Consider the following 13,323-nt stretch of genomic DNA (forward strand, 5'->3'; position numbering starts at 1 on the left):
TCATAAAAGGACAAAGTGGCTGGGAGATGAAATAATAGTTGATAAATCAGGATTTTATTGGTTAGATTGGAACCTTCTCTCTCTCTCTCTCTCTCTCTCTCTCTCTCTCTCTCTCTCTCTCTCTCTCTCTCTCTCTCGTTGGGTGTCTGCGCACACCTGCATGGATATTCATGTTTGTGTGTATGTATATACACATATGTTTGTATCCGCATAGCAATATTCTCTTTGTACATAGATCACAAACGTCAGACTGAATCGTAGAAAGCTCTTAGATAATTCTGTTTGTAGTGACGTCTTCAACACGAACAATAATTAATTGACTGGGAAAAATGAGATATGCCATCAAGGGCTGAATGTCTTGTCGGGTGATGTTGCATTCGGTACCTCTTCTTCTTCTTCTTCTTCTTCTTCTTCTTCTTCTTCTTCTTCTTCTTCTTCTTCTTCTTCTTCTTCTTCTTTGTCAAGGTTAAGGCTGAGATTGCAGGTCGCGTCGTAGCCAGAGATGTCTTTGCAAAGCTTCTCCCTACCTTAGCATCAATCTGTATTTTGTTGGTATACTGTATATATATGTGTATATATATATATATATATATATATATATATATATATATATATATATATATATATATATATATATATATATATATATATATATATATACATATACATATATATACATATACATATACATACATATATATATATATATATATATATATATATATATATATATATATATAATCAAAAGTACGAATGACGTTATAATAATCCTGAAGATGAATTTGATAACGATGATGGTTATTAGTAGCGTACACATACATACCGTCACTAGGACGGTATTATAAGAGAGGATCGACCGTGCAATCCCGCCCTGGAGAGGGTCCGTATACCATTCCGAAGCTTGAATGAAAGTACTTTTATTCTCCTTCCTTGCATAGTGGGCCAGAGGCGTGAGGCTAGCCCTGGACTGGACGACGGCGGTATTTCTAAACATGGAGTGCATTACTTGCAGGCTATCGCTATTACGCACATACACAAACATACTATATATATATATATATATATATATATATATATATATATATATATATATATATATATATACACATATATGTATATACAGTATATATATTATATATATATAAGAAGATTACTAGTATATGTATATACATATATACATATATATATGTGTATATATATATATATATATATGTATATATATATATATATTTATATATATATATATACTGTATATATATATATATATATATATATATATATATATATATATATATATATATATATATATATATATATATATATATATATATACAGCAGAACGCTTCGAATGCCTGAGATTTTACTACAGCCTTTTAAAAATCTCACAACAACTCAAACGCTGCGCTTTCCTCAGCCCTGCGTACGGCGCTAGAGAGATGGAAATCCACCAATCAGCCCTCCTTCCTGGTTGAAAATGACATGAGGCGATGTGATAATCAAATTTCAAAAACAGACTCAAGAAGAGGAAGCGTTTGGAGTTTGGTAAAGATGCACAAGTCTGCCATAACATATAATATAAGGTGGCGGAAATTACGCAACACACAATTATCGAATTATTATTATTATTATTTCATTAGGTGAAACCTACCCACACAGAACAAGCCCCTGGGGCCCTTGACTTGAAACTCAAGCTTCCAAATAAATGCTGGTTTCAGCCTCCCACCCCGCAGACCCCATGCTGCAGCAGTAACTGATCATGATATAGTGCCAGCGACTTCTTCGTTGCCCTGGGGGAGACGCGAACTCGCGACATGTGAGCGGCATGTCACGACGCTAGCCGCCATAACCAAACAAGCGGACCGTTGATATAAAAATGAACGATAGAATTTTTGTTTTTCCACCGATAAACAGTAGTAAAAAACTTGCCTTTGCAGCATTGCATTAAAAAAATGAATTAAACACTCATTCAAAAGTGGATATTCCAGTAATATTATTTTCGAAAAGGAAAGTGCACCGGAACTGATATCTCATTTCTGATTTTTTTTATTCATCCTTTTTACTTCGTGTGACTTCTTTCAGATGAACGCCATATAAACTCTTTGAAAGCCTGTATTTCAAGTAAGTGGTCCCTGCGGCCTTGTTGTTCCATCAGATTAGGATTTATCTCCTTAACAATAATACTTAAATATTAAAATGCAAAAATAGGTCTAATCTTCAGTGTAAGCAGATATGAATCAAACGTTGATTATTAGGCAGGAGATTATTCTGGATTAATTAGAAAATGATAATGCCAGCGAGGAAACATTAATAAGAGCATTCGCCACATGTATGTATTGATAACAAATCACCCGGTGTATTGAACAGGTTAGGTATAATCTTAGTTTAACCAGACCACTGAGTTCACTAACAGCTCTCCTAGAGAGGGCTGGCCCGAAGGATTAGATTTATTTTACGTGGCTAAGAACCAACTGGTTACCTAGCAACGGGACCTACAGCTTATTGTGGAATCGAACCACATTATGACGAGAAATGAATTTCTATCATCAGAAATAAATTCCTCTAATTCTTCCTTGGCCGGTCGGAGAGTCGAACGCGGACCCAACAGCGTGCTTGCCGAGAGCTCCACCCACCCCTCCAATGAAGAACTTCAGGTGCATTGGACAATATTAAGAAACTGAACAATATTACGAAATCGATAGAGCCATTACAGTAAAGCTCCCCAGTATAGCGATATCATGAGACCAAACAAAAATTGCGTGCTATACGATTAAAATAGATTCATAGCTCCCGCATCTAAGACACAGATTTGAAACCAAACCAAAATCATCGTTAAAATCGAGTGCATACCTTAACACCTCACAATGGCTAATGCAACCGAGTCCTTGAATTCCCTTCGTTGCATTTCTTATGAGAGCGAAACGACATTTTTCTAGTCGCGGGAACCTTCTCAAGGAACAGATGCGATCGGCGTCACTGTCACGTGTGCCCCGCAGCTGCCGGTGAGAATTCTCCGATGAGTGTTCGATTAATTTATCATGCATCACGCATAATTAGTTCCAAGGAATACGAGAAACTGCAGCCCCTCTTGGCGAAGTTTCTCACGCTTTGACGTAGGTAGGCTATAAATTTGTTTGTCTCTACTTGTCCGATATTTTACAGAGTATGTTGTTATTATTATTATTATTATTATTATTATTATTATTATTATTATTATTATTATTATTATTATTATTAATTTTCGTCTCAGTCACCTGAATTCCTAATATTTCTGTTAATACACACAAACGACACAACGGCCTATGCCACATTCATATCTAATTGATGAATTGAAGAACAATCGGTGTTTTCAGCCGTATATCACCCCTTCAATTGCTATAATTTATAGTAATTTAGTTTCTAGAATGTTCCGTCTACGAAGGAACAAATACGTCAGCTAACTTTAACTGAATAATTAGCCTATTCAAAGTAATGGGTGAGATTCCGTGAGATTGGTGCCATTAAATCCCCGACCGAGATGAGTACGGGGTCGGTCTATTATACGTCACAGGGTGATGAGTGAGCGATGGCAGCGGAAGCATTTAAAAGAATTGGTTTACTCATCAAGGATGTAGACGAGACGATGATTAAAACTCCTTATGAGCGAAGCTCATTACGAGGCAGGCCGTAATATTCACAGAACCTATAGAGGAAGAACAGTTTGCTAGTAACAGTTTTAATTTCGTGAGAAAAATTGCATGCCCTTATTCCATGCGAAGATTTATAAAAAAAAAATTTATGTATATGTATATATATATAAAATATATATATATATATATGTATATATATATATATATATATATATATATATATATATATATATATATATATATATATATATATATATATATATATATATATATATATATATATATATCATAAGATCTTATTCTCATAGCCCATTGTCGATAATCACTAAAATGCTGTTTTATTTCTTATTTTAATGACAAAATAGCAACGAACCTTTCAGGTGAACTTTGTGTTCAAGCAAGAATACGAGAAGTTAAGAGGGCATTGTGGTTATTACAATTGTAATTGTAATAACCACAATGCTCTCTTAACTTCTCGTATTCTTGCTTGAACCACAGGATTGTAATAACCACAATGCTCTCTTAACTTTTCGTATTCTTGGCGAAACACAGGATTGTGATAACCACAATGCTCTCTTAACCTCTCGTACTCTTGCTTGAAACACAGGATTGTGATAACCACAATGCTCTCTTAACTTCTCGTATTCTTGCTTGAACCATAGGATTGTAATAACCTCAATGCTGTCTTAACTTTTCGTATTCTTGCTTGAACACAACGTTCACCTGAAAGGTTCGTTACCATTTTGTCACTAAAATAAAAAATAAAACCGTATGTTAGTAATTACCTACAATGGGCTACGGGAATAAGATCTTACGATATGTTTTTCTATAAATACACACCTCTATAAAAATAGGCTCAGCTGCATATCATGATGCAAAATGAAGGAAAAGACGAACGCATATCAATGTTAATAGGCCTACGAACATATCCTGAATAACCAATCCTGTGGATATGCAAATAGAAAAAAAACTAGGAACTTGTTCATCCTCTCTAAGCCTTCTAAATAGCATACTTTTAGCTAGGCTAAGTTCAAAATACCAGAGAGAGAGAGAGAGAGAGAGAGAGAGAGAGAGAGAGAGAGGAGTGTCTCTGTCGCCCTTAGCTTAACCAACATTATCTGGTAATTGGGGGGAATATTAGAGTCACTGCTTTATGTGTTCGGCCCCCAATTGGGAAGAAAAATCGCAGACCCTTATCTTGTATGCCATTTTACAGCGAAGGGAAAGGGCATCTGACTGCGACTAAAGAATGCAAAGCATTTGCTCAGAAGTGAGGTGGTGTAGTAAAAGAAGCGGAGTCGGGATTCTAGAGAGGTGAGGGCTACCGTAAAGAAGTGGGCTCCGAAAAAGATTCGCGCCCTCTTCGCACTTGTATCATTCGTCCTTGTCTTTCTACCGACAGTCTGTAATACCAGGTAATCCTTGATCATACAGTGAACATCTGTAATCCCTTCGCTAACTTCCAGAGCAGTTTTCATTTCCTCTCTCTCTCTCTCTCTCTAGGTGTATCACTTGAAACCTGCAACGTACGAAACGGACTCAGCGTACCCTGCGTTTCTTCCGAGACCAAAAAACAGTTTCCATTGTCGTTGGAAATCTCTGCTATTATTTCACCCAGCGATAAATCAGGCGTGTCCAGCAATTACGGCATTATCGCCGCTACATCGGTAATTGAATCCACCATATCTGCAACGGAAATAAATCATTTGACGTCATTGTCGCCATCGATTATTTTTTCACGGTCGCCAACGCTTTTAAAAAGGGATAAAACATTCTTGGGATGCAACGGACAGGCAATAATTAGTAAACCAGGGTCTTAATGGCACTCCCGAGGGAGCACTGAATTGCCGTTTCTGAGGCAACACTTAGGGGGTCTCCATACGTTACGTTGATGACCACAAGTGGTTCTTTTTAAAAGACTCCATTACTGGCACTCTCTAATGGTCTCCTCGCCATTACCGATTATCATTATAGACGACGTAATTTCCTTCCCTTCCTTTTGGAAACGAAGACGACGTTGGAGTAAGATAACTTATCCTTTTGACCTACGAGGTCTCATATCATTCCAGTAGCCAAAGGTTAAAAGCTAAATTTTGGCTTGAATTTGTACTTTCAATTATAAGCGTTGGTTCATTTTTATCTCTGAGGGACTGTGTTCACGTCTAATGAAGCGTTACATTTTTCCCTTTGCCGATGGAGACAATCTCTCGGAGTTACGATGACAGCCCTTTTTTTTAGGTCTAAAAATCAGCTTTCCATTTAACTGAATTTTATTCACGCTTAAAAGTATTTGTCTGTAGCGAAAGAAACAATATTTATCAGTGAATTCACGTTGCAGAGATCCTTTTTAGTTTCCTGTAAAGAAAACTGTTGAGATGACTATTTGTCTGTCCGTCCGCACTTTTTCTGTCCGCCCTCAGATCTTAAAAAACTACTGAGGCTAGAGGGCTGCAAGTTGGTATTTGATCATCAACCCTCCATTCATCAAACATACCAAATTACAGCTCTAGCCTCAGTAGCTTTGATTTCATTTAAGGTTAAATTTAGCCATGATCGTGCGTCTGGCACCGCTATAGGTGCCAAGAACACAGGCCACCACCGGGGCGTGGCTGAGAGTTTCATACAGCATTATACGCTGTACAGAAAACTCGATTGCGCTGAGGAAACTTCGGCGCATTTTTTACTTTTTTTTTTTTTTAAATCTCAAAATAAGTTTTCCATTTAACTGAATTTTATTCACGCTTAAATGTATTTGTCCCTAGCGAAAGAAATAATATTCATCACTAAATTCAGAGTCCAGACTTCCTTTTTTTTTTTTTTTTACTTAAGTTGCACTGAAGAGTCTTCAGCATATTTCACGTCCTTCTTGGAATACTTCTCTTACCAGATATCTTGATTTGCATGCATGAAAATATAATTAGTTTTACTGTTGCAATTCACTGTTTTTGGGGAGCTCTCGCAAATGGATTTTTGTCTGTCGATAAGGCAGAAAATACTGGAAAATTACTGAGAGATTTTGTGTGAGTATGTGCATATATATATATATATATATATATATATATATATATATATATATATATATATATATATATATATATATATATATATATATATATATAGAGAGAGAGAGAGAGAGAGAGAGAGAGAGAGAGAGAGAGAGAGAGAGAGAACTGTAGTAAAAATTTAGTCTCATCCATGATAAAATATTATATAACCTATCTGTATATCGATATAAACAGTGTGGATGAACCTCTGTGCAAAAAACTTTCACAGTATTGGCTGCTTCATGCTTCACAGAACGTTCACCAGATGCGCAGCAAACCCACCGACACTCTGCTGTTCGCTTCTGTTTTGCACGCAGTCTTGCACTTCTGGGATATTTAGGTCCTCTCCCTTTCCAAAACTTCTGTCAATCCCTTTCTAAGTCCATCTCTTCTCCTCCTTCTTTACCACCAATTTATACACTCTCTTCTCCAAATTATTGTCTTTCATTCTTTCCACATGACCAAACCATTTCACAACACTCGAGTCTACCCCGCCACCGATGTTAATCTTTTTATCATCTCTACATATTTCCTGTTTCTCAGCCTTTCTGGCCTTCGCTTTTTTCTCACTTTTTAAAGTTTTCTGTGAAAGAAAACTATTGTGCCGGCTTTGTCTGTCCATCCGCACTTTATTCTGTCCGCACTGTTTTTCTGTCTGCACTTTTTCTGTCCACCCTCAGATCTTAGAAACTAATGAGGCTAGAGGGCTGCATATTGGTATGCTGATCATCGAGCCCCCAATCATTAAACATACCAAATTGCAGCCCTCTAGCCTCAGTAGTTTTTATTTTATTTAAGGTTAAAGTTAGCCATAAACGTGCTTCTGGCTACGTTATAGGACAGGCCACCAACGGGCCGTGGTTAAAATTTCATGGGCCGCAGATCACACAGCATTATACCGAGACCACCGAAAGACAGCTCTATTATCGGTGACCTTGATTGTAAACTGTAGCGGCTGTACAGAAAACTCGATTGCGCCGGAGAAACTTCGGTGCATTTTTACTTTTTTTTTTTTGCATTCAGCATCCATACTCCACATTCATATTTGGACGTTGGTCCAGCAGGCTTTTCATGCACTACCATCTTGATTTCATTATATCATTAGTCTCTTCAGGCTTCTAAACACATCTCCCTACCTTTCTTGTTTCACATATTCTGTGACTAACTTCTTCTCTCATCCTGCCATCATATCCAATATATTTTCTCTTAAATACTGTGATGAATCAAATACTTCCGTTATTCCTCTATTTATATTACCATTCATTGAGCTATCTTCCAGTTCCTCGTTGGGCTTGTCGGTTGAGTTGTGGGCTAGCACTCGCTAGGCCCGAGTTCGAGTCTCCGGCCGGCTAATGAAGAATTAGAGGAATTTATTTCTGGTGATAGAAATTCATTTCTCGGTATAATGTGGTTCGGATTCCACAATAAGCTGTAGGTCCCGTTGCTAGGTAACCAATTGGTTCTTAGCCACGTAAAGAAAGTTTAATCCTTGGGGCCAGCCCTCTCTAGGAGAGCTGTTAATCAGCTCCTCAGTGGTCTGGTTAAACTAAGGTATACGTAACTTTTTTTCTTTGAGCTACCTTCCTGATTTCTATTAACTGTCATAACCGTCCTCTCGCTCACATATTTACTCTCAACTTCCTCTTCTTGGAAACGTTTTCAAACTCCTTCTCTAGTTTCTGCAGTTTTTCTTCACTATACCACTCTCCTCCATTTAATCATAACACAAACTTCGCTTTCATCATAGAATGTTTAATTGCTCAACAACCTCCTTACATACGTTGCATTCTTAACAGTCTCCGCTCTGCTTCACTGCTGTTCCGTCCTAGGCCTTTTCTTGGTCCAAACATCCCAAGTTCATCCGTTTTCCTTTCTTCACAAGCTTCTCACATAGCTGTTTTTATAACAAATAACTGATCCACACAACTTCTTCCTCGTCCAAACCCATACTGTTAACCAATTGGTTCTCAGCCACGTAAAATAAGTCTAATCCTTCGGGCCAGCCCTAGCAGAGCTGTTAATCAGCTCAGTGGTCTGGTAAAACTAAGGTATACTTTTTTTTATCTTCCCTTATCGATCCTCCTGCCATGTCGTACTCTAATTCTCAGCACGGTACATATTCATTCCGTAGCACAAAAGGAACGTTATGCTCTGTAACCGATACAGTCACCTCCATCATCTTCATCTTTATGTAACAGAGAAACTAAGTTTCTCTCTCATTCTTTCAGAACTTTCTTTACCCAGACACACACCAAGCAATTACATATGCAGTAGCGTCTCATTCTTAATGAAGGCACGTTAGCATTAAGGAACCAGTGTAGGCTTCCACATAAAAAGTTGTTTTTCATCTAGGGAATGGGAAAGGTCTCCTACGACTTTAAATGTTATTGCGCAAATGACATAATGCTAATTGATGTATATTAAATGAGATCACGTGATTAAGTAAGATTTGAAAAGGTTCAATTTTTAGAATAATATTTGAACATGATGTTACATCTGTTAAGTTTCGTGAACTTTAAATCATACTGGAAACGATGGGAACTCAAGTATCGGAAGGTAATCCATTATTATTATTATTATTATTATTATTATTATTATTATTATTATTATTATTATTATTATTTAGTAGATAAAACTTGTTCACATGGAACAAGCACACAGGAACCATTGACTTGAAATTCAAGCTTCCAAAGAGAGAGAGAGAGAGAGAGAGAGAGAGAGAGAGAGAGAGAGAGAGAGAGAGAGAGAGAGAATGTTGGTTAGAATCCCGGTATGGGAAAAAGTATAAATAGTGTAGTGAAAAGTTACCGTTGTCATGACAAGTTTTTTTTTTTATTGTTAATTATGATGGAGCCGCCCCCCCACCGTTCGCGCTTTCAATTAGAATTCCTTCAGTTACGAAATTTGCCTTCGGCGTATGCCGTTTACCAGATCACTTAGCTCCGATTACGTTACGCAGTATTCTCTAATTAAACTGATATTGCAATCTGTGAAATTGATATAGATATCAAATATCATTTTGTCATTTCTATGCGGCATTCAGACACTGCTATAGAGACAATGGGAGATGATTTTAAAACCATCTATCTTGTGGAATATTGATTCGAACGGTCGTATTCGGTGGCGATCATGGAAAGTTCATGAGAATTCAAAGAGTTGTTGACAAAGAAATGTATATATATATATATATATATATATATATATATATATATATATATATATATATATATATATATATTATATATAAATATGTATGTATGTATGTTTGTATATATGCATACTCCTTGTCTGCCCGTTGGACTGTGGATCTGTCGGATTAGACTTAAAGATTTATTTTTAAAGTTTACTTATATTATCATCACTTGCATGCAGGTACGAAACATTCATTTCAAATTAAAATGATTATTTGAGGCGTCATGAAGCTGCTCATTACTAAAAGGGACAGACAAGGAGGAAGAAGAAAAATAATAAACTGTTATTCGGGGCTAAAGACAGTCTCCATCTCATGAAATGCTTGAGCTTAAGGACATTCTTGTTCAAAATAATTTTCTCGTTCTTCCAATAATACACATTATAATTTCAAATAAGCAAACGAAGAAAATGTGTCAGTTACTATTATGACTTCGTTTATTTAAAAGAAAAAATACATATTTATAGTTATATGTTTAAATACAGTTTATTTGTATACATGGGTATGTGTTTGTTCATTTTCATAGCAATATTGTCCTCCTAACTACTGAACACCCACGCGCTTCTTTGGATATGATTATCGCTCAAGGCTGTAAACAGATTCTGTCACTTTTGTGACGGGATTCGAACCAGTGCAGATATCATTTTGTGTTGATTTTCTGGCTGTACTCGTCAAAATATTGTTTTATAGCCGGTTTAGCTGCGGCTTAATGATGAATTATTCGAGCGGAAGAGTAGCAGTTAGTGTTTGTCCTTTCAATATTTCAGCTTTGAAGATAGGAAGAAATATAAATTGTTGTAGAGTTCCCAGAGCACTAAGAGGGCGCATGCGCATTAGCATTTAATGACAGTAAAAGAAAGGCTGTGCCGGAAGAGCTTGCTTAAAAGTGGAGAAGTATGGACATCTTGGATGGTCACAGAGAGAAAACCACAGCTGCAAGAGAGTACTGCTGAATATTCAGCTTCCCCAATCTGACAGCCACCCTTCTGATGTAAAACTTTATCACTTCTAGTTGTCATCTGACTTCAGAGGATGTGTGGAAGCCTCTTGATAAGAACTGTGTTGGAAACTTGATGGGCGCACTCCAAATGAGAAGCCTTGTCACCTTTATGCACTCCAAGGAGTCTTGGATCAGCATAGTTTATAAATCTAAATTGGGAGGAGGCATGAAAGCCTCTCAATATGAACTGCACTGGGCATAAAGTGGCTGCATTCCACTAGGACTCTCTCTCTCTCTGGAGCATAGGATTCATGGAGAAGCATCCCAGCCTATGAAATCTGTTAATCATTTTTCTGAACTTTGATATTTGAATTAAATTTTCATATTGAGTTCTTTTTAATCTATTTTCTCTTTGTACTCAATTGTATGTTGGAGAGTACTGCCATTTAAGACCTGGCTTAGCCCTGAAGATGACCATGATTTTATGGCTGAAACAGCTGTCTGCTTAAGAGTTTGAAGAAGAGGAATTAATGAAATTACTGAAGAGATAGGAAGTTGTTTGTTTTGTGCAATATACATACATATATACATACATAAATACATACATATTATATATATAAATATATATATATATATATATATATATATATAGCATATATATATATATATATATATATATAGATACATGTATATATATATGATATACAAATATATATATAAAATTACACACACACACACACACATATATATATATATATATATATATATATATATATATATATATATATATACATATATATATATATATACATATATATATATATATATATATATATATATATATATATATATATATATATATATATATATATATATATACATACATGTATATATATATGATATACAAATATATATATAAAATATACACACACACACACACACACACACACACACATATATATATATATATATATATATATATATATATATATATATATATATATATATATATGAATGTCTTTTCCTGTAATACCACAGTGTAATATGAATATAAAAAAGGCCTATAAAACACTATTTAAACGTTGCAACCATATATTTCAGGCACTTGCTTCTGTGCCCAAGTTCACTGGTAGAATATGGACAGATGAGATGTTACAAGGGTATATATACAACACATACGTAGGTGTGCCATTGTCCCCGATGGTATGCAGGTGACCGTTTCCTAAGAAGGTGGAGAGTAACCAATTCCCTAGTGGCTTTTGGCCTCATTAACTCCTGTTTGGCGATATATATATATATATATATATATATATATATATATATATATATATATATATATATATATATATATATATATATATATATATATATGAGTTTGTGTGAAAAAGCCGCACAATATAGAAAGTGTTGAGGATGTTTGTTGCAGAGGTAATTTATTAAAAATAATTGACATTTTCATGATAAAAGGAAAGTTTTGTTGGGCTATGTCACCGGAAAAGTGACTGGTTTGGTGTAAAATTAACTGTTCATGATATTTTTCCTCGTTTATACCGTTCTCGGAAAAGTCATCGTGAAAGGCTGACGATGGTAGATGATGCAGATGTAATCGGTGATAGTGAGGAAAAACTGCTATGGTTGATGAAAAATTTTTGCAACTGATTAGACAAAAGGTAGAAAACGAATGTTAGCAATATTATGTTTCGAGGGCGAGTGAAGAGCATATTTTCGGAGAATGGAAATGGGTGATTCATGTAGTGTGGCCAAAAAGTTTGCATGCGAAAGCAGAATGAGAAAGAGTGCATTGTAAAATTGGTGAAACACGGAATATGTTAGGACCTCTGTTGAATTTTCGGAGGAGGATTAAGAAGGGGTTTGCGTGCCCACTGGTTTTAACGGAAGCAAATTATAGTTGTTGAATAATAACGAAAGGAAAAAGAAAAAAGCTGTCAAGATGAATTGTCTGAAAACAATGGCTGAAACGGTTAGAGATGCACAGATACGAAAAGATATGGTGAAAATCTTTGCATGCGCGCTCGACTTTTTTGAGTAAATTGGATTTCGTCTTCAAATTCGGAATAATGTGGCTTCATGTGATACTAATCACGAATCCGTTCCCTCACTGCAATATCGCGCTGAATATGATTATTACACACACACACACACACACACACACACATATATATATATATATATATATATATATATATATATATATATATATATATATATATATATATATATATATATATATATATATATATATATGTTTGTTTGTGAGAAAAAGAGAGAGAGAGCGAGAGATGCAGCTTTATTCAGTCTTTCACTTTTGTATTTCTTCGAATGACGGCCATCCATGCATGGATAAGTGAAGATTTTCAGGAACCAGATAGCGGGATGCCCTTTGTCTGCTTGTAAACCTCATCAGACATTCATGTCCAGTCTGCAACTGGGGACTGCACCAGGCTTCCTTCACGCCTAGGAATAATCTCTGTGTCAGTTCTTGCAATATCATTTTGCACCTTC

The 13,323-nt window shown here is 35.8% G+C and overlaps 1 protein-coding gene across 1 annotated transcript in view; it reads right to left on the bottom strand.

The window, feature by feature from the left end:
• Positions 1 to 342: 342 nt before the first annotated feature.
• Positions 343 to 13,323, bottom strand: part of LOC136855588 (integrin-binding sialoprotein-like) — a 94,569-nt gene continuing 81,588 nt past the window's right edge. Inside the window, exon 3 of the mRNA XM_067132681.1 lies at positions 343 to 472. Coding sequence (XP_066988782.1) covers positions 343 to 472 — 130 coding nt within the window. The remainder of the gene's footprint in view (positions 473 to 13,323) is intronic.

Source organism: Macrobrachium rosenbergii, chromosome 32 (genome assembly GCF_040412425.1).
Source record: "Macrobrachium rosenbergii isolate ZJJX-2024 chromosome 32, ASM4041242v1, whole genome shotgun sequence".
Lineage (NCBI taxonomy): Eukaryota > Metazoa > Arthropoda > Malacostraca > Decapoda > Palaemonidae > Macrobrachium > Macrobrachium rosenbergii.